Source organism: Perognathus longimembris, chromosome 8 (genome assembly GCF_023159225.1).
Source record: "Perognathus longimembris pacificus isolate PPM17 chromosome 8, ASM2315922v1, whole genome shotgun sequence".
Lineage (NCBI taxonomy): Eukaryota > Metazoa > Chordata > Mammalia > Rodentia > Heteromyidae > Perognathus > Perognathus longimembris.
In genome coordinates this window covers 17,318,004-17,338,290 of record NC_063168.1, presented here as the reverse complement: position 1 = coordinate 17,338,290, position 20,287 = coordinate 17,318,004, and the positions used below count along the sequence as shown (strand labels likewise).

General features: G+C 37.9%; 1 protein-coding gene across 1 annotated transcript in view; it reads left to right on the top strand.

Annotated features, from left to right (window-relative positions):
• The window catches only part of Ctnna2 (catenin alpha 2), a 1,054,352-nt gene that overhangs the window by 947,929 nt on the left and 86,136 nt on the right, over window positions 1-20,287 (top strand). Inside the window, exons 12-13 of the mRNA XM_048352594.1 lie at window positions 14,855-14,947; window positions 15,543-15,699. Coding sequence (XP_048208551.1) covers window positions 14,855-14,947; window positions 15,543-15,699 — 250 coding nt within the window. The remainder of the gene's footprint in view (window positions 1-14,854; window positions 14,948-15,542; window positions 15,700-20,287) is intronic.

The window sequence follows — 20,287 nt, the reverse complement described above, 5'->3', positions numbered from 1 at the left end:
CCCTAAGCTCTTCTTGAGAGAGTGGCTGTAACTTCAACTTGGAAGGCACTCTCATTGGTACTCTGTACTGCAAAGAGAATGGCTACCCTAGTTACCGGCAGCATGACACAAGATACCAAACATATGTCTAGACCTCGGGACAGAACTCCAGGTTCAAATACTGACCCTGACACTTATACCTATTCCTGAGGCTTATACCAAGTAAACAATGGATATCGTGTAAAGGCCTAGAGCATGAAGTTAGGCTTCTGGAGCTGGAACTTGACTTTTTTTGCTTATTCTAGTGTAAGATTGGGAAAGCTACTTACTTCTCTATGCCTCAAGTTTCTTCATCTGTAAAATTAGCATGATAATAGTACGGACTCCATTGGACTTTTGTGAGGATATGAGAAAATATATAAAGTTTCTTTAAAGCTTGCTTGATTCATAGAAAACAGAAACATATTCCAACCCTTGTAGTAAGGCAAGCAGGTGTCCTGAAAATTGAATGAAATGGTAACGTTGAAGGCATCTTAAGCACGCTTCAGACAGTTTTCGAGGATTCTCTTGAAAATCAAATTGTTTTAAGAATCATAGAGATAAAGATCTACATGAATTTTTATCATCTTACCACTGGTGATTTTTTAAAAAAATGGTCATTGTGTCTACATTTTAGTGTGAAGAATCTCAAATCACTACAATTTAGCTGATCTCACCACCCTGTATTCTCAGGAAAATACACTTTGGATATCAGACCAGAGTGTTCTCGTTCACTCAGAATATTCATAAATGATGATAGTAATTATGTATCTCTAATTAAAAGTGTTAGAAAAGTCTTCAAGCTACTTGTGATGTAATGAGGCTAGTTTTACTATAGAAGTAAAATGGGTACAGTATAGGGGACATTCCTTTGTGTGGACATTAGGAGACAGAGCAACATTTAGCAACATTTATCAAGGGAAGACTAAGTGATCTACCTGGTTCAATGGAGTCCATTAGTGTAATAATTAGTTAAAACATACTTGACTGGCCCCTACCCTCAGTATTTAATTCCGAAGCTCTGGGTTGGGTTCTGAGATTTTCATTTTGGATAAAGTTCTGGTTAAATAAATTTTATATGAAATTTTCCTTATAAATAATATTTGGGGTATTTATAATACCCCAGAAGTTTATTATACCCCAGAAATTTATTATAATCTCAGAATTTTATTATAACTAATACCTTGGGCATTAGTTATAATGTCCTAGAATTTAATATAATTTTATATAATTTTCCATAATTTTGTATTATATTTATAATAGACCCAGAATTTTTCTGACTCACTGTAGACTTCCACAATTGCACTCTCCAGGTAAAATGAATGCTTAACAAGCATACTTGCTGAAAAGTATTGGCAAAGAGAGATCTTCTCCAAGACCTTTTTCTGACTGGCTTATCTAAGGACAGAATAAAGGAGATGGATGCTAACTAAAGCCTGAGGGAAAGGGGAAACACCCCTTCACTTAGCAATGCTGTAATTGAGTCTAGGAAAAAAAGTAGATTAAATTTAGAATGAGAAGATGGTTCTCTATCAGGGATGCATATTAGGATTAACTGGGGAGTTTTAAAATCCTCCAGAACAAGTACATTCGAACCTGAGTAGATTTGAGTCATAAATATTTTTAATGTCTCTCAGGAGTTTTCATTGTGCATCCAAGCTTAAGAATGACAGGAATAGAAAGAAGGTAAAGTCTGATCTCTATTTTTCATGTTCTCTAAACCAAGGGGATGTTTCCTAGTACTTAGCTTAATTTTTTTTTCTTTTCTTGTAAATGCTGGCTTGGGACTCATGAGAAAGGAGAATGTAGACGAGACCCATGTTTTCTCAGTTTTGGCTGTATGTTTGAATCACCCAAGAAAACTAAATAAAACTAAATGAATAAATGCACAAACCCGCTTCAGAATCCACAGGGGTAAGATACGGGCTTGGGTATTTTCCGTTTACCTCCCCAGGTTATTAGAATGTGCATCCAGGGATACAAAGATAGGATTAGAGGATTTATAAAATCCCTTATGAGTCATAGAGTATGTGTTTCTATATGAGTTGGTCATCGACTTTTCTGTAGCCAGTGTTAAATCATTTGCTGAAAAGAACAGACAGTAAATTGTTAAATGTCAAGTAAAGGTCTGTCAGATGACTTTCCTCACTACTGTGGTATAGTAGCTCACTTAATTTTTGTTAACAGCAGCTTCTCTTTTGTGAGAGAATTCCCTGTTTGCTTGATCTCTTCAAAGCATTCATCCCTGTAGAGGGAGTTACGTATCATTATATCTATTTTACAGAACAGGAAGTAGCAACTTAGAAGAGAATAACTTTCCCACTTGAAAGAACTATGCATTTTTCCATCTTAGGCTGCTTTCATTATGCAAATACTTTGCAAATTGCAATCTATCCTGGCAATCACCCATGGACCTGTATAATATAAGTCTGATACAGCAGGTCCCAGACAAACCTGTGAATCTGGATTTCTAACCAGCCCCTAAGTGTTGTTCTAGAAATGGGCCTGTGGACAATGCTTTGAGTAGCAAAGCTCTATCCAGTTCTTGCTTACACAGAGGTCAGCCAGGACCTATTATTAGGCATTATTATGGATCTAATGAGTCCTGACATATGTAAGATATAACCTTCCACCCAAATACATTCATCCTAAAGACTGTTTTCTTTTAAGTAGAACCCTTGGGAACTTTTGCTCATATTATAGAAATACTACATCTATTTTTGCAGTAACTCTTTGGGAATTCCTTTAAAAGGCTCTGATATCATTTTTTGAATAATTATCATACTTCATAGTTTTTTAGTCCCTGAAGACAGATTAGATATTTTAGAGAAGTTTTATTTGGTGAAATAATAAATGGTGATACAGTGTTTGGAAAAATGTACATGCATGCTCAAATATAAATAGGTGAAGGAGAAATACATTCTTTTGAAGAATATTACCCAAGAAGAGCTTTGGAAATGGTAGAAACACACAGAGAACTGAATAGATCACAGGGAAAAGCTGTAGGGACAGAATCCTCAGAGCAATTCCTATACTGATCAAAACAGATAGACACCAGAGTGGTCTTCATATCTATAATGGTTCTGTCATACTTCAGGCATCAGCACACTTTTATTGTAATGAGTATAACTATTTTTGCCTTGTGGGACAAAGAGAATCCCATGCCTTTTCTTTTTCTTTGTAAGTCTCTATAAGGGCATTCTTAGCCTGAAGACCACACAAAAACAAACCACTGGCTTCAACTACTGTCCTCCTAGTTTTTCACAAAATGATGGCAATAGTATAATGTACAACTGATGTATGCATAATATTCCATCTTAAGATAGGTATAATAAGTAAAATTCACTCAAGTTTCTTGAACTGTTAAAATGATCCTGCAACTACTGCCTTCTTATCTAAACACTTCCACTGCTGTCAATCCTTGGGTAGTTGCAAGCACCCTAGTGCTCTTATTTCTCCCTTCCTGTACACACACACACACACACACACACACACACACACACACACACACGTGTGTGGGAAATATTATCAATTGCTTTATGAATATGCTTTCTAATCCTGGATCCCACACAAAATTGCCAAAGCTTTTTTGAGACAAAAGCCCAGGGTGAATGAAATAAATAGCCTGCCTGGAAAACACAAAGCTGATAGAAGGACGATGCATAGAATTTCCTCATTATTTGCTCCACTCTGGGAATATTAGTCAGAATACCATCTTTAGCTTTATTTCACAAAGTAAAATGAAAGGTCAGGCTGACTGGTCATCTACCTAGATGATTCAGCTAAAAGAAAAAGGAGAAAAAAAAGTCTTGTAAAAAGTTGCTAAGCTGAGGCATATTTGAAGGGCATTGTGGAGCGAAACCTATTCCTATGGGCATTGGTGACAAGAATAACCTTGGCTAGGAGTCCATGGGCACTTTTGGAAATGCAGCTGCTCTTTCCATCTAGACCTGCCCATGAACTCCCCAGGGCCTGAAGAGGAGGCCAGGATACATCTGTGATCCATGCCTTGCCATGGCTCTGGGTTATAATGTCTGCACCTGCTGCCCAAGGAGGTAGAGGTGGCTATTTGAAGGTTACCATGGAAGGATAGATACTTGATATACCAGGACTCTTTGGGATTGGGTTCCCAAGTTATATGAAATAATGGTTCCGTCTATCCTCTGGCATTGCTCTGCTTCTTGTGTTTCTGTACTAAACCTAAGTGGAAACAATTTATATTTCCATGTTGAGCAAAGAATAGACATCTGTGTAGGTATCAGTGGGAGTTTTTAGCCAAGAGAAGAAATTTTCTAGCCTGGATAGATTTATCCTTCAAGGTCTCCTAGAAAAGTGATGAATAGTTTTGTAGTTACTGTGGCGAATGGAGAGGCCAGAACACCTGTACATGGCCTATCTGAAGGGGTTGAGGATGAGAAGGGAAAAATAATGATAAAGGGTAGACAGTAACACAGTATACTCCATCTGTGAATGAAGGTAGCAAAATGAAATACACCAATGAATAATAGGAGAGACATGGGGACAGTGAGAGCAAAGTAGGTCATTGATTAAAATGCTATATGTACTCCTTACCTGACTCATGTAATTGTAATTCCTCTGTACATAATCTTTATAATAACAATAAAGTTAGTTAACTAAAAATACTATATATGAAATACCATAGGGAAATAACAAACATATGTATGAAATGAGTGACACAAATATTAAACAGGTCCCATCTGGGAAGTGGTTACTTGTGGGAAGGGTAAGAATAACCACAGGGTCAAGAAAGATGAATATGATCAAAATGCTTTGTGTACATATGTGGCAATGGAACAATTTAAATGAAGGCAGATGTCAAATATTTATAGATGTTAAACAGAGGAGAAATAAAAAAAGATATCAGACATCAGAGCATGAAGACAAATAAGAGCATGTGAAAGCATGAGAGAGAAGTTTCGGAAGACACCAGAGATAGCTGTATGTCACTGGCATGTGTTTGCTTGTATCAGAGGCCTGAGACAGATTTTGGAGATGGCTTTTGTGTGGTAACTGAGAGACATGTACTGCCATCTGGTATGGGAATGGGTCGGCTTGTCCCTAGAGAAATTACAGAAAGGAAGCAGGAAGCTGTACTTTGTACTCATACTGACGCTTGGGCACTAAAGGAATAATTGAAAGAAATGAGGAAGAGAACATGGAAAAGAATACAAGAGAAAATCTGAAATGAAGAAAAAGTAACTGAGCACAGAGATGGAGCAAACAGGTTTGCAAGACTGAGTCTGCAAAGAGTCTAGGTAGAAGGAAGGAGACTATGCAAGCCTCAAGGGCTGAGAGGGCCAAGAGCAAAGGGGCTTGAGCAGGCTGAATGGGGTGCAAGTTCTTAATTTCCAGGTGCAATGCTCTGTTTCCTGGTTTCCTCTGATCAATGCCCATTGTAGAGTCCAGATATGAAGTTTTGCCCTAGAGCCAATGGGGGACTAGTACCTTCTCTTGTCTATACTCAACTTTTACCTTCAGCTACTGAGGCAGTCTGTTAGAGCCTGTGGTGAGCGCTGGTCACAAGGGGCTTGGTGGGACAGGAGGTTGGTAAATGATCTGATAAATATCCAAGAAGGATATAACTGCAGCTTAGAGGTTTGAAATCTGGCCACGTCAGTTCTTGCAGAGAGGTTCCTGAGTGATCATCCTGCCTTAGGAATCAAGTAGATGGTGATTTTGTGATACCGAGAGAAAAATTACCTGGCCTTATTGTCAAAGATTTGATTTGAATATGGGTTACAGAAAGCAACTTGTGTCAATTTTTGGAATGGGTATTGTGAGTGGCACAGGATATATCTGATCCATCCAGTATCCTCAAAGAGGCTACCATTGATCATGATATACTATACTCAAAAACTTCTCTGTTAAATGGCAATGTTTTGTACAACTACTTAAATATAATAAAATGTTTGAGAGTAAATTTGTGTTTTATTATGTGTACCCATAGGTCTACTTCTATATTTATGGATGCATGTATCCATCCATCCATCCCTACTACAAATAATGAATAAAACAATAGTATGGATTAAGCAATGACCAGACGTTCAGGCAGTAAGCCTGAAGGAATTTAGATGTGGTTTAGAAGGAATCTATTGTTCAGTGCAAATGGAACACCTTCAGGGATATGTGGACCTTAACCTGAGTTTTTGGAAGATTGCTAGAAGTTGGATTGGTAAAGGCACTTCTTTCTTCATGCCCATCAAAAGGTAACTGGAGACCTAAATGAGGCCTCTTGACTATGTCTCCTACTTTGGAATTCTATGTGAAAAGGCTGTAGATAGAGACCAATATTGGTTAAGATGGTGCCACTCACTAAGCATTGAGGATGTCACCTTGATTCCATGCTTCACTTGTCATCTAGAAAGGTATACGAACAGGCTATGGAGAGTAGCTGCACTCATTTATTCATCTGGATCTTCATTCTGCAAACATTCCTTGGCTCTTGCTAAATGTCAAGCACCGTATGGTTCAGTGCATCTAGTCCCCATTGCTGGAGACAGAACTTGGAGCTAAACTCCTACTAATAGGCTGCCCACATATATGAAGGTCAACATGTTTTATTCACTGGGAAAAAAGTAAAGATTTTATTTACTTATATGAGACTTTAAGAAACAAAATAATAGTGGAGCTTAATCACATTTTGTTACCTTGATGTAAAGATGGAACTGATGAAATCCCTACAGGCCTTTGGTAATTAAAAGGCAGGCATTACATGCTTTGCATAGTTTTAGCACATGACAAGCCTCTTCCATTTTTTTCCCCCATAATACATTATTGATGAAGCAACATCAAGAAGACATCAGGCAATACTTTGTGGCATTATTTTAAGCCAGTGAGAGTTTTTTTTCTAATATAGAAAGGATATAGACTTTTGCTGAGTGATTCAGCTATGAAGCAAGCACATCAATTTGTTCACAAATGTGAGCTGGTGATTAATCCCATTAAAGTCACTAGGGCAGACTGATCACTTTAATTTAGGCACAGGCATGCACATAGCGTTTCATAGGTGTGTGTGTGTGTGTGTGTGTGTGTGTGTGTGTGTGTGTGTGTGTGTGTGTCCGTGTCCCCAGGAAGACAAGCAAAAGACCTGTTTTACATCCCAGAAGAGCCCTAGCCATGCAGGTTTGTGTTGTTATACGTCTGTAACTATAGGCCAGAGTGTGAGACCTGAAGCGACTGTAAAGAAATTGCTTTGCAGTTCTGTGTGGCAATGTTTCATTCGATATTGGCTACAGAATGCTGATATTAAACTGCCAAAAAATTGGTGATAACAGGAAACATAACTGCTCACAATTCCAGATCACCAAACATTGGGCCCTCGATTAGTCATGACTAGTTGAATAGGAACCTGTGGGATATAGTTAATTAAAAAAAGTGGAATGAAGCACCTGTGGATGCAGCTGTTAGCTAGGTATTTGGTAAAGTCTTTCCTGAAAGAATTCACAGTATAAATAGGTAAAAGTATACACAAAGTACTGGTGATTTGAGGTATAACAAGAAATAATCAGTAGCAAAAGGAATACTGAGATTGACTCTGTACAAACTGTACAAAATTGCAAATTAGCCTATGCAAATGGTAAAATATAAAACAGACCTCCCCTCACAATTTATCATGGCCTTCACTTTCCTTTGTAATATTTATCTCAGTATGAACTTCTCAGACCATTTGGGTTTTTTGTGTCTATAGCTTCTATGTCCATGAATTCAATTAACCACAGAGCAAAAATACTTGCAAAGGTAATCACATCATACTGAATATGTGCAGACATTTTTGAGTGAACAACTAGGCACAGAGCAGTTTCTATTGTAATAAACTAAATAATGTAGAGATGACTTAAAGAATATGAGAGGTTGCATATCGTTTATATGTAAAGAACTTGAAATCTTATAAAATACCAAGGGATGGCTACATTTAACTTCTGTCATCTACCAAATAAGTTCAAGACATGGATAATTTGTGTCTTCAGTGGCTACTATATAAGCACTAATTTAGCTGACTAAGTCAGTAATTTATTGATATTAAAATACTTCTTTTGTGAACTTTTAATAAAATCATAAAATGACAATAAGGGTCAAATGCTTTTTGGATGCTAAGTACTTTATTCATTTCTCATCTTAAACTTGCAACAACTTTGTAAGGCAGATTCTGTTTTTATTTAATACTTTATAATGGAGTAATTTAAGGCCAAGAAGAATATTGCTCATAGAAACTGTGAGGAACACACTCAGCAATTATCTGATTTAAATATATAAGTACATAGAATAAGACTACCCAATGCCCTTGTTATAGGTCATCTCCTTTATACAACTACTTAAAGACATTCAAAACTTTAAAAAGTATCCGCTGCATTAGAAATGCCATTTAAAATAAAACCAAGGTTAAAAAAAAAAAGTTTTGTTTTCTCCTATCCCACTTGCCCTCATGATGTAAAATGTTGGGACTAGCATGATGCTTTGATTATACTTTTGCTGCGGTGTAAGTCTTCATCCAGCAAAACCCTGGTTAGTGGTATTCAAGCTGATACACTCACTTCAGTGTGGAACTCTCTCCAATGTGAGAGAGGTTTTCACAAGACCTCCACATAAAGGATACACACTCCTACATTAGTGTCTGTGGCAGTGAGTTGTGGACTCTCATCAAATCACATTTTGAAGGTGTGGCTTCAGGCTATACTATATGTCCATATCCTGTAGAAGCCCATCCCCTCTTTAAGGCCAAATATCTTTGCTTTAACATCAGCTGCTTTTGTTTTTCTTTTCATAGTTGTAAGGAAGGTGTATTATTTTCTTACTGAATTGTAAGATTCCATCTGTTATGTAGAAACCATGTTCTGAAAGAACCTTGAGATGTAAGCAAGGTAAATATAGATATGAGTGCTATCTATATACGTATCCTAATTCTATCAGTATCTAGAAATGAAGGAAGATTCCCATGAACAAAAACTCCTTTGTCATGATGCTGATCGAAAGCAATACTTAGCATGAATTTGTGCCATCATTCCTCCTCTCTGTACTTCTATAAGGTCATGTGACTGGTGGCTATAAACTCAAAGAATTTCCTTTTAATAGTAAATAAGTTCTTTTTATCCTCAAATTTATGATGATGAAGTATTAACATAAGGAACAAGTGCTTTATGGACCTCCGAATTGCTTTTCGGTTTCATTTCAATAGTGTGTTCTTCTCAAACCATCAATATGATACCTGAAGCTGTAAAAATTAATGAAATGATACAGCATTTGAAGGTTGAACGCACTGAAGACATGCTATATTTGGAATTTAACAGAATCATGATGATTAAAAGTATAATTTGATTTGCAGGGCCAGGAAAAGAGAAAATAATCTAATTTTTCCCCCTAATCTACCTCCTATCACTTTGGTGTGATACCTAAATGCTTTAATAGCAGAGGCTTTTAATTAAGGCTTAGGCTTCAGACATTATGGCTTTTCTAGGAAGTAGTCAAGACTGTGGCATTTTGCACAGACATGATACATTGTTTATCTGGAGCTGTGAGTTGCCCAGGTGTTTGAGAGATCAGAAAACATTTTCCATGGGCTGAGTATGTATAGCACTCAGTGGTAGAGAGTGCGTGGTTAACATGTGTGAGCACCTGGGTTCAATCTCCCATTTTGCATTTCAAATGCTAACAGTATTTTTTCCACATTTCTGCCAATATTGTATCAATTTCACTGCCCATGCAGCATCTCAGGAATATAATCACTGTGTTTGGAGTCACCTAAGGTTATTATTAAAGCTAGGGAACACATGCTGATTGCATATTCAGTTCAGGAAGCAAGTTAATTTCTTAGAGGGATCTACATCAGCTGTCCTTGCTGTTTCACTTTTTGGTCTAATCCTGCTAAATGACATTATTTGCTTTGCCTACTTAAACAATATGCCCCCAGAAGAGAAGCAGAAAAAAACCACAATCTTTGAGCATCCAGAAAAGTGTGTTAATCTGGTAATCAGAAAGCAACAACAAAAAAAATCAAAACAACAACAAAAACAATCTAACATTGTAAGATGGATATCCTACCTTCTCATAATAGATTTTAAGATTCCTATGTGCTAGTACTGATCACTTTAACACAATTTGATCATGATGGTAAAGATTCTTCTTCCTTTTCCTAGGATAACTTAATTTTTTTTGTACCTACACTGTGGTTTGAACTCAGACTAGATCACTGTTCCCTTAAAGCTAGTTTTACTACTTGAACCAGAGCTCCACTATTGAGAAAAGTGTCTCCTGGCTATTCTTTCTGTGTCTTGGTTCCAAATCTCAATCCTCAAATCTTACAGCCTTTTGAGTAGCTAAGGTTCAGGCATGAGTCATCCTTGCCTGGCTTAGATAACACATTTTTAAGACCTTACAGCAGGGATCAAGCAGTCTTTTCAGCTTTGTTTTCCCCATATATATTATAATGGCAAATGTTCTGGAGGAAGGGCTTCCATTCATGGTGGATAAGTGAGATTTGGTACAATTAATTCACCAAGATGGCTTACATCCATCCTCATGGGCTAGTCTACATTCAGAAAAACCAAATAAATTTTATTTTATTTTAAATTTTAAGCCCTAAATCAATTTAGATAGTCCAAAATGAAACGTGTAAATTATATAATTAGTTTTCTAAACTTCTGGGAGAATATGTCTTGTTTATGATGTAATTTACAATAGAAGAAGCAAAGGCCTAAGCTAGTTAAGCATGGTTGTCCTATAAGGTTACTTGCTTGGTTGATTTAAACAGGTTTGAGAATTTTACTAAATTTTATCTTAATGTCCAATGTCTTTTGGGTTGCAGTCTACTTGTGGTCATTATTTCCCTTTTTTACTTGTACTTTTTAAACTAGGTAATGATTTTTGTCCTCCATTCCTTCCCTTAACAGTGCTAAATTGTTCATAATGTGTCTTGAGAATAGGATATTTTATTTTACTAAAAAGTTTTTGTGATAGTAATATGAGAGCTACAATTAAAGAATGGATCATGGGGCTGGGGATATGGCCTAGTGGCAAGAGTGCTTGCCTCGTATACATGAGGCCCTGGGTTCGATTCCCCAGCACCACATATACAGAAAATGGCCAGAAGTGGCGCTGTGGCTCAAGTGGCAGAGTGCTAGCCTTGAGCAAGAAGAAGCCAGGGACAGTGCTCAGGCCCTGAGTCCAAGCCCCAGGACTGGCCAAAAAAAAAAAAAAAAGAATGGATCATTGAAATGAATTATTAAATACCTACTGTGAGTAGTATCCATGGACTATTGTTGACATGTTAGCTGATATTTCAAGCTATACTATTGATTAGAGCAGCCTCAAAGTGTGCAATACTGTGTTACTTGCTGACAAAATTGTCCAAATCAAAATACAAAAAACGATGTTCCGAGTCACCATGATGCCAGTGGGTTTAGTGTGCAGCTGAGAAAGGCAAGCCAAAACAAAGTAAGAAAGGCAGAGGGATTTGGATGGCTTCATGACCAATTTAAAATACACAAGCTTGTCTTTGGAGATACGGAAATCCTGAGCATCGTATTGGAAATAGTTTTGGAATGTTTCAGAATACAATACAAGGTAAATGAAATTTGGAGTTTTAAGTAGAATTAAACAGCAGGAGTATATTGCAGAGTGGAGCCTGCCAGACTGTAGGATTTGTGGATCAGTAAAATTAAAGATAATAAATAATTGGAGGACTATGGAGAGTTGCCAGCTATTTATTTTTGCCAAGTGTTGCTAGCATTATTGCTTTCTGAGAGTCTGTTAAATGATGAGGTCTCACATTGGACCTCATATGGCTTCTTGTTGTTTGTTTGTTTTAAGCAAAGATGAAGAAACCTTTGCAAAAGTTACACAAAATTTATTGTCAATTTGTGGATTTCAGTGGTTGGCAATTCCTCTGTGCGCAAGTCCAGCTCTTCTTAATGCTAAGTCCCTATGTGCTGTCTTCCAAAAGGCATGCACAGCCAGCATGAGCAGGTATCTGTAGCTTAGTCTTCTATAAAGACACATATTCTTTTATTGTCTGCATAAATCGTACCTCAGCCTCAAACCCTACTCTAGGTTATGATTTATACTCTGAATCTTTGAAACTAATACATCTTAAAAAGTTTTAACAGAGCTAGTACTACTTTAAAAAAAATTCTTTGATTGTGGACAGTTTTGAGCATATCCCAAAGTAGAGAGTGCATAATAAACCAACACACATGACCATCCAGTGTCAACAATTATGAAATAATGGGTAAATGTGTTTTTATGCCTCCTTTCAGTTCTTTAACACCAGAAAATTATAAAGCAAATCCCAAACATTACATAATTTCATTCATCTACATATCTTTTGAACATATAAGTTTTACTTTTGTTTAAAGCAATCAATAAACCATTAGCACACTTTTAAATATTAATAACTCCATAATATCAAATATATAGCCAGTATTAAGTTTCCTTGATGGCTTCATAAATGTACTTCAATTGGTGCATTTATTCATGTAGGTATTTACATATGACTATAGTCTATTCAGTATACAAATGATTTTTTTAGTCTATCGTTTCTCATCATGAGGATTTTCAACTATGTGATTTTATGTTTCATTCATTGAATGTACCATAAATGGAGTTGATCCTAAGGATTGATTGCTTTTCCCTTTTCTGTGTTGGCCAGTATGCTTCCTAGAGATGTTATGCCCCACCCCCCCAGCCACATTCTCTAGCTATTGTCTTTCAAAGTGTGGTCTTGAGTTTCTATCATACATAAGACACAATGGTGAAGAGCAAACAAAGCCATCATGTAAAACCATCATTCAATAAGAGAAACAATTGTTCAATGGCAGATGTCAGAAGAATGCAATGGAAGATTAAAATATTGAACCTGAAGTCTGCGTGTGTGTGTGTGTGTGTGTGTGTGTGTGTGTGTGTGTGTGTACTTTCCTGAAAAATTGTTCTGATGTTCTGACTACCTGGTGTTTTCATAGGCCAAACAGGGACAGAAGATGCTACATTCTGCACTAACCCTAATGATCAGAATTTCAGAACCATTGCTTGATATTGCAGTGTTGGCAAGCATCTGTTAGAAAGGAAAGTTTGTCTATCCAAATTAAGTTGAAACTCAATTTTACTTTTGAGGGCCTTTTATCCATGGTGTATTCCAAATCACTGTATATAAGTTCTACTCAATTCACAGATTATTCTTTACATCATTCTTTGAATGCCTATGGAGTGCCTATTCTGTATCATATACTGAATCAGGCACTTGGAATATAAGTGAATTAAAATATAACAAAGTGTACTCAAATTGCAGAAAAGAGATAATATAATATGGCATAGGAAAAGGAAAGTGAAGTTAGGAGAGCTGCACTATTAGTCATTACTCAGTTTCAAGAAGTGTTCTTCCACTAGGCATTAACTATAACTTTCCTTTCTTGTGAATCAGTACAAGGAAATTTTATGTGTCCTCAGATATATTAAAAACTATAATAATGAAAATTACCTGAAGAGTCAAAGGTGAACTATGGAACATTTAAAAAACAAACATGGTAATGTTTATAGTTCATTTAAGATGCCATTTCTCTCAGCATATACTCTCACTATAAGAAGCAAAACATGACTTCATCTTACCGTTCAAAAAGTGAATTTTACACCAATCAGTTTTTGATGTCATCTTCGAAGATATACCTACAATTATTACCTGCCCATCACTGTCACTGATCAGAATACATCCCTCACCATGTGAAGTGATCACACTGCTGGTTAGAGTTTGAGCCTTCTAGTTGCCAGCTCTATGCTCTGTCCTCCTCAACACAGTCTACCTGAGGTTTCTTTTGCTTTAGAATTCATCACATATGCAATACATTTTATGCTCTGAGGCATTCAGGCATCTCTGAGAGAAGTAGCCTACATTTGGAAGCTAGAGGTGAGCAAGTGCAAAAGGACAGGTGACCCAGAGGTTCCGCAGATTCTCTCTCGGCTTATCACTTAACTCTGCTTGCTCTCTCCTCCACAGCCCTTGTTGCGCTTCTTGTCTCCTTTGACTTTTCTAATTCCCAGTTTCCTATCCTTTTGACAATAGCTCGATCAGACTGGTTAGGGTTTTGATGGTAGCTTTGTGTTTTGTTGACCTTAGCCAATCAACATGACCTTGTATTAGTACTCTCACTTCTTGATGAGAAGAAATAACATTTTTTTTTTGCCTATGTAACTTGAATTTAGTTCATTTTTGTTCTGGCTTACATCATTTTTTTGAAAATTCAAGTTTACATGCCTTTATGGTACACTTTCACAATCTAATTTGCTGTATTGAATATTGCTATACTGTCTTTTGAGTCATACCAGCTTTTTCTACACATCTATTTCATCTGCTGCTAAAGGTACTTGAACTGGCCATTGATAGACTAGCATCTTCCAGCAGATCTGAGATCCTGTGAGTAGAGCCATCCTTGACTTTCTGCCAATAAGGAAACTCAAATTCAAAGTATCACATATAACATTTCTTTCACAGATCAAAGTTGTAATACAGATGTGGCCAAGATCACAGCTTTCTCTATTCTAGGATGTATCTTTGTGGGCACACAGAGAGTGTAAGTAGATCAGGGCAGTCTATATAAGGACTCATTTTAAAGCTAGCTACTCTGTTAAGCTGTCATTATGTGTACTCAAAGCAATGATTTGTTATAGGCTAAATATGAAGTAGTAAACATTTGGCATAATACAGAAAGATAATCTTATCATATAGTAGAAGGATTTTCCTTGAAGTGAATTAATAGAGATTGTACAAGACCATGCAATAGTATGTTTTCCCTTCCTTCCAACATTATATTCACTTGAGTCTTCTTCCATACAGGTTGCGAATTTGGCCTGTTCCATTTCCAATAATGAGGAAGGGGTGAAGTTAGTTCGGATGGCGGCAACCCAGATTGACAGCCTGTGCCCCCAGGTAAGCCTGCTTCCTACTGCTCATCCACCAACCCTTGACACTCTAAGTTCTCATGTCTTTCTTCCCACTCTCACCCCCATTGCTTGTAATTGGAAAATCTTATCCATCATGGGGTATTTATAAAATTTATCTCTCTCAAAAAGAGATTCTAGCTCCTCCATGTATTCAGAATTACTGTTGCAATGAGCTTTTTCACTCATTTTAGCTTTTCTCTGTTTTGGGTTTGTGATTTAAATGTTCCACATCTATTTACCTTGTCTCAACAAGTAAATTATAAGCTTCACATGCAAAGTGCAGGAGTTACATTTCTCCTACACAAATAACTAAGACTTGTCCATAAAATACTTTTAGAAACCTTAGGCTAATTGCTCTATCTGAAGAAGCATCAAAACAAAACCTAATGGTAGTTAATAACTTACTTGTGCCTCTTTATTATTATTATTTTTCTCCTAAACACTGACAACCCACTTTTCTTTCTCCTAAACACTGACAACCCATTTAATCTGTAGAGACTTCTGGTTCTAGGGTCCCGCTTTTTCTTCTCTTCATTTCATTTTTTTCTTCATCATTTCTCCGGATTGTTTCTAACAAACAGGTCATCAATGCTGCTCTCACTCTGGCTGCTCGGCCTCAAAGCAAAGTTGCTCAAGATAACATGGATGTCTTCAAAGACCAGTGGGAGAAGCAGGTCCGAGTGCTGACTGAGGCTGTGGATGACATCACTTCAGTGGATGACTTCCTTTCTGTCTCAGGTAATCACCATCCAGCCTTAGCAGGTGGCTTAGGAAGGATAACAGGAAGAGATAAGAAGTCTCACAAATTCCTAGGTCCGTGACTCATGTGCTCTCCTTGACCCTTTGAGCGTTGGATCTTATCTCAGCAAATGTGATTGTAACATCTTCTTGCAGATTCAGGCTACAGAGGAGAAAAACAAAACTTTTTTTCTCATGATATAAGAACCTGAATAGGGCTGAGAATGTGGCCTAGTGGTAGAGTGCTTGCCTTGCACACATGAAGCCCTGGGTTTGATTCCTCAGCACTACATATATAGAAAAAGCCAGAAGTGGTGCTGTGGCTTAAGTGGAAGAGTGCTAGCCTTGAGCAAAAAGAAGCTCAGGACAAGTGGTCAGGCCCTGAGTTCAAGCCCCAGGACTGGCAAAAAAGAGAAAGAAAAAAAAAAAAGAATGACTTGTGAAAGAATCTGAACAGACTGTCTGAAAAGGTTCAGTTTTATTTCCTTATTTTTAAAACTATTTAAAAATGTTTAGGATCTATATACCTTAGGAAAGTGCTCAACAACTGGGCCATACTTTCATGGTTTTCTTTTTTTTTTCTCACATTTTTATTATCAAACTGATGTACAGAGAGGTTACAGTTTCATATGTTGGGCATTGGATACATTTCTTGTACTGTTTGTTACCTTGTCATGGTTTTCTTTTTGAAACAAAGCTTGTAGCTCAATGGGCCTTGCAAGCTGTGTATACAAGGCTGACTTTGAACTTGTCAACCTTCTACCTCTGCCTTTTGTGTACCAAGATTACAAGTGTGTATTTCTACATTCAACTTAGATTCTCTCTCATATTTTTTTTCCAATTTTTCCTCCCTCTCTCTCTCCCTCATTCTTTTCTCTGTGCATGAACGTGTGAGTGTGTGTGTGTGTGTGTGTGTGTGTGTGTGTGTGTGTGTGTGTGTGTGTGTGTGTCTGCCTGTTTGTCCTGGGGCTTGAACTCGGCCTGGGTGCTGTCCCTGAGATTCTTTTTCTCAAGATTAGTGCTATACTACTTGAATCATAGTGCCACCTTTGGCTTTGTCTGAGTGGTTTTCTTGCTTAAACTTAAAGTGGCTTTCTTGCTTAAACTGGCTTGAATGCACAACTCCTCCTCCTCCTCTTCCTCCTCCTCTTCCTCCTCCTCCTCCTCCTCTTCTTCCTCCTCCTCCTCTTTCTCCTCCTCCCCCTGCCCCTCCTCCCCCTCCCCCTCCCCCTTCTCCCCTCCTCCTCCTCCTCCTCCTCTGTTAAAGTGAAGTACAAAGGGGTTACAGTTTCATATGTAAGACAGTGAATACTTTTCTTATCCAACTTGTTAGCCACCTCCCTCATTTTCTACTATAGCCACCCTCCCCTTTTCCCTCTCCCCCATGAGTTGTACAGTTGGTTTACACCAAACAGTTTTGTAAGTATTGCTTTTGGAATCATTTGTCTTTTTATCCTCTGTCTCTCCATTTTGGTATTCACTTTCCCATCCCTAGTTCTAATACCAGTATATACAGTATCCAGGGTACTAAGATCAGATACAATGATAGTAGGGGTAAAACCACAGAAAGGGAATATGGGAGAAAAAAAAGGGCATGGTTTCACATGGCCATGGCATGTTGAAGATAGTTACAACAATCATATACAACTTGTTTCCATAACGTGGAGTTCATTTCACTTAGCATCATCTTACGTGTTCATATGGGCATAGCTATCGTGCTATTGTGATTTTCTGCTATGACTAACCTAAACATGCACTAATTATTCCCTATGAGAGAAACCATAGAGTCCATGTTTCTTTGGGTCTGGCTCACTTCACTTAGTATGATTTTTTCCCCAACTCCTTCCATTTCCTTATGAATGGGGCAATGTCATTCTTTCTGATAGGGGCATAGCATTCCATTGTGTATGTACCATATTTTAATGATCCACTCATCTACTGAGGGGCACCTGGGTTGGTTCCATATTTTAGCAATGACAAATTGTGCTGCGATGAACATAGTTGTGTGGGTGGCTCTAGTGTGGTCTTGTTTATAATCTTTTGGGTAGATACCCAAAAGTGCGGCTTCTGGGTCATAGGGGAGCTCTATGTTTAGCCTTCTGAGGAACCTCCATACCACTTTCCAGAGTGGTTGAAAAAGTTTACATTCCCACCAACAATGTAGTAGGCTTCCCTTTTGGCCACATCCCTTCCAGCATTTGTTATTATTAGTTTTCCCAATAATGGACATTCTTAGTGGGGTGAGGTGGAATCTCAGTGTTGTTTTGATTTTCATTTCTTTTATGGCCAGTGATGTAGAGCACTTCTTCATGTGTCTCTTGGCCATTTTCATTTCCACTTCAGAGAAGTCTCTTCTTAGGCCTTTAGCCCACTTGTTGAGGGGGCTATTGCTTCTTTGCGGTTTTGTTTTGAAGGAGTTTAATTTTTTTAGTTCTATGTATATTTTAAAGATTGAGGCCTTTGTCCATTGTATGACCGGTAAAGATTTTCTCCTAATCTGTGGGCTTTCTGTTTATCTTGCAAGCTATGTGCTTTGTTGGGCAGAAGCTCTGCAGTTTGAGGCAGTCCCACTTGCCCAACTTTTCTTTAATTTGTTGCATTTCTGGGCCTTTATTAAGGAAGTTCTGTCCTGTGCCAAGGAGCCCAATTGTTTCTCCTATATCTTCTTGTAGTGTTTTCAGGGTATCTGATTTTTACCTTGATTTCTTTGATCCACTGGTATTGATTTTGGTGCAGGGTGATATATAAGGATCTAGTTTTAGTTTGTTACAGGTGTTGAACCAGTTTTGCCAGCACCATTTGTTGAAGAGGCTATCTTTCTTCCATCCTGTTTTTAGTTCCTTTGTCAAAGATTAAGTAGCCATAGTTCTGTTCCACTGGTCCTCAGGCCTGTTCTTGTGCCAATACCAACATGTTTTTGTTACTATACTTTTTTTTTTTTTGCCAGTCCTGGGCCTTGGACTCAGGGCCTGAGCACTGTCCCTGGCTTCTTCCCACTCAAGGCTAGCACTCCGCCACTTGAGCCACAGCGCCGCTTCTGGCCGTTTTCTGTATATGTGGTGCTGGGGAATCGAACCTAGGGCCTCGTGTATCCGAGGCAGGCACTCTTGCCACTAGGCTATATCCCCAGCCCACTATACCTTTGTAATACAGCTTGAAGTTTGGTATTGAAATTCCTCCAGCACAATTCTTTCTACTTAGGATTATTTTTGTTATTCAGGTCTTTTATTGTTCTATGTGCATTTCTAGATTGCTTCCTCTATTTCATTAAAGAATGGTGTTGGATATTGATGGATATTGCATTGAATTCATAAATAGCCTTTGGCAATATTGCCAGTTTCACAATGGTGAAAGCACAATTCTTAAATCTCAGCCTCCTGTGTGGCTAGGAGCAGGTAAGTCAACAGTGCCTGGCTCTTTTTTAGTTTTTTAATCAGAATGGTCTCTTGGTACATTTGAATCACACATGCAATTGTCACATATGGATTATAGTATATATACAAATGGTTAGTCTACATGGTTTATGTCTTAAAATAAGTAATTGGTAACTTTAATTGCTCTAGGTCAAGGGGATCATCTTTTCCGAGTGAAGATTAATGATAACTAAGCTAGAAACATCAGGCACAGAACTAGAAGGCTCATGGAGCTATTAGGTCTTTGACTATATCTATGAAGTTGTACAAGGAAGTGAGTGAGAAAAAACATTCATGTCATCACTACAATTGTAGCTTTCCTTCCACATAAACATAGCCCATTTGGAGGATGGTAGCTATATAATGAATTACTGTGCAGTTGGTTTGAATATCAACTGGATTCCTGGATGGAATCTTTGACCAAACAAATTTGGCCTAGTTGACCAGGAAGGGTCTCTAAAGGGAGGAGGTCACTGGAAACATCAACTCCTTTTATGAGGCATTCAAGGAATCAGGTGACCCTTGAAAATACAAATCGAACAGGTGGCAATTCTATGCCACCTACCAGGTCACTCTGCACTGGCTCCAATTGACCTGGAAGTCCCAGGCCCAAGAGGAAGACGTGGTTTCCCTACCATAGGAGCAGGCAGACAGGACCCCTGACTGCATCTGCAGGAGAAATGACTTTTGTGGGAGGCTGATGCACATGGATGTTTCCCTTAGTTGTGAACCTTCCTCTCTTGGAAGCAGCAGACCGTGATTTCCCACTGGACACTTGTATTGCAGGCTTATATTTAAGGGTTATCTCAGAGAAGAGTAGTCAAATCTATAGATTTGCCACATAACCAAAAAGCCAAGGTTTCAATGATGGAGGGTAAGACAGACAGTTGGAGAAAAATAGGCCAGCACATGGTTGGTATCTATAATTTGCCTCACTCCCATTTGCTTTCATTCTCACCCAAATTCTATAAAAGAGGAACAAAGTGTTTTATCTTCTTTTGAGAAAACAGAGGATAAGCAACTTGACAGTGATGGTATTAGAATCTTCATCCTCCTCCATTCAGAAACTATACAGTTCTCAATAAGTCAAAGAAAAGGGAAATTCCCTTTCTCTGGTGCTTCCTTGTTTTCATTTCAGGTTCTTCTCCTACCTCAAGTATTCCTCTCATTGATAA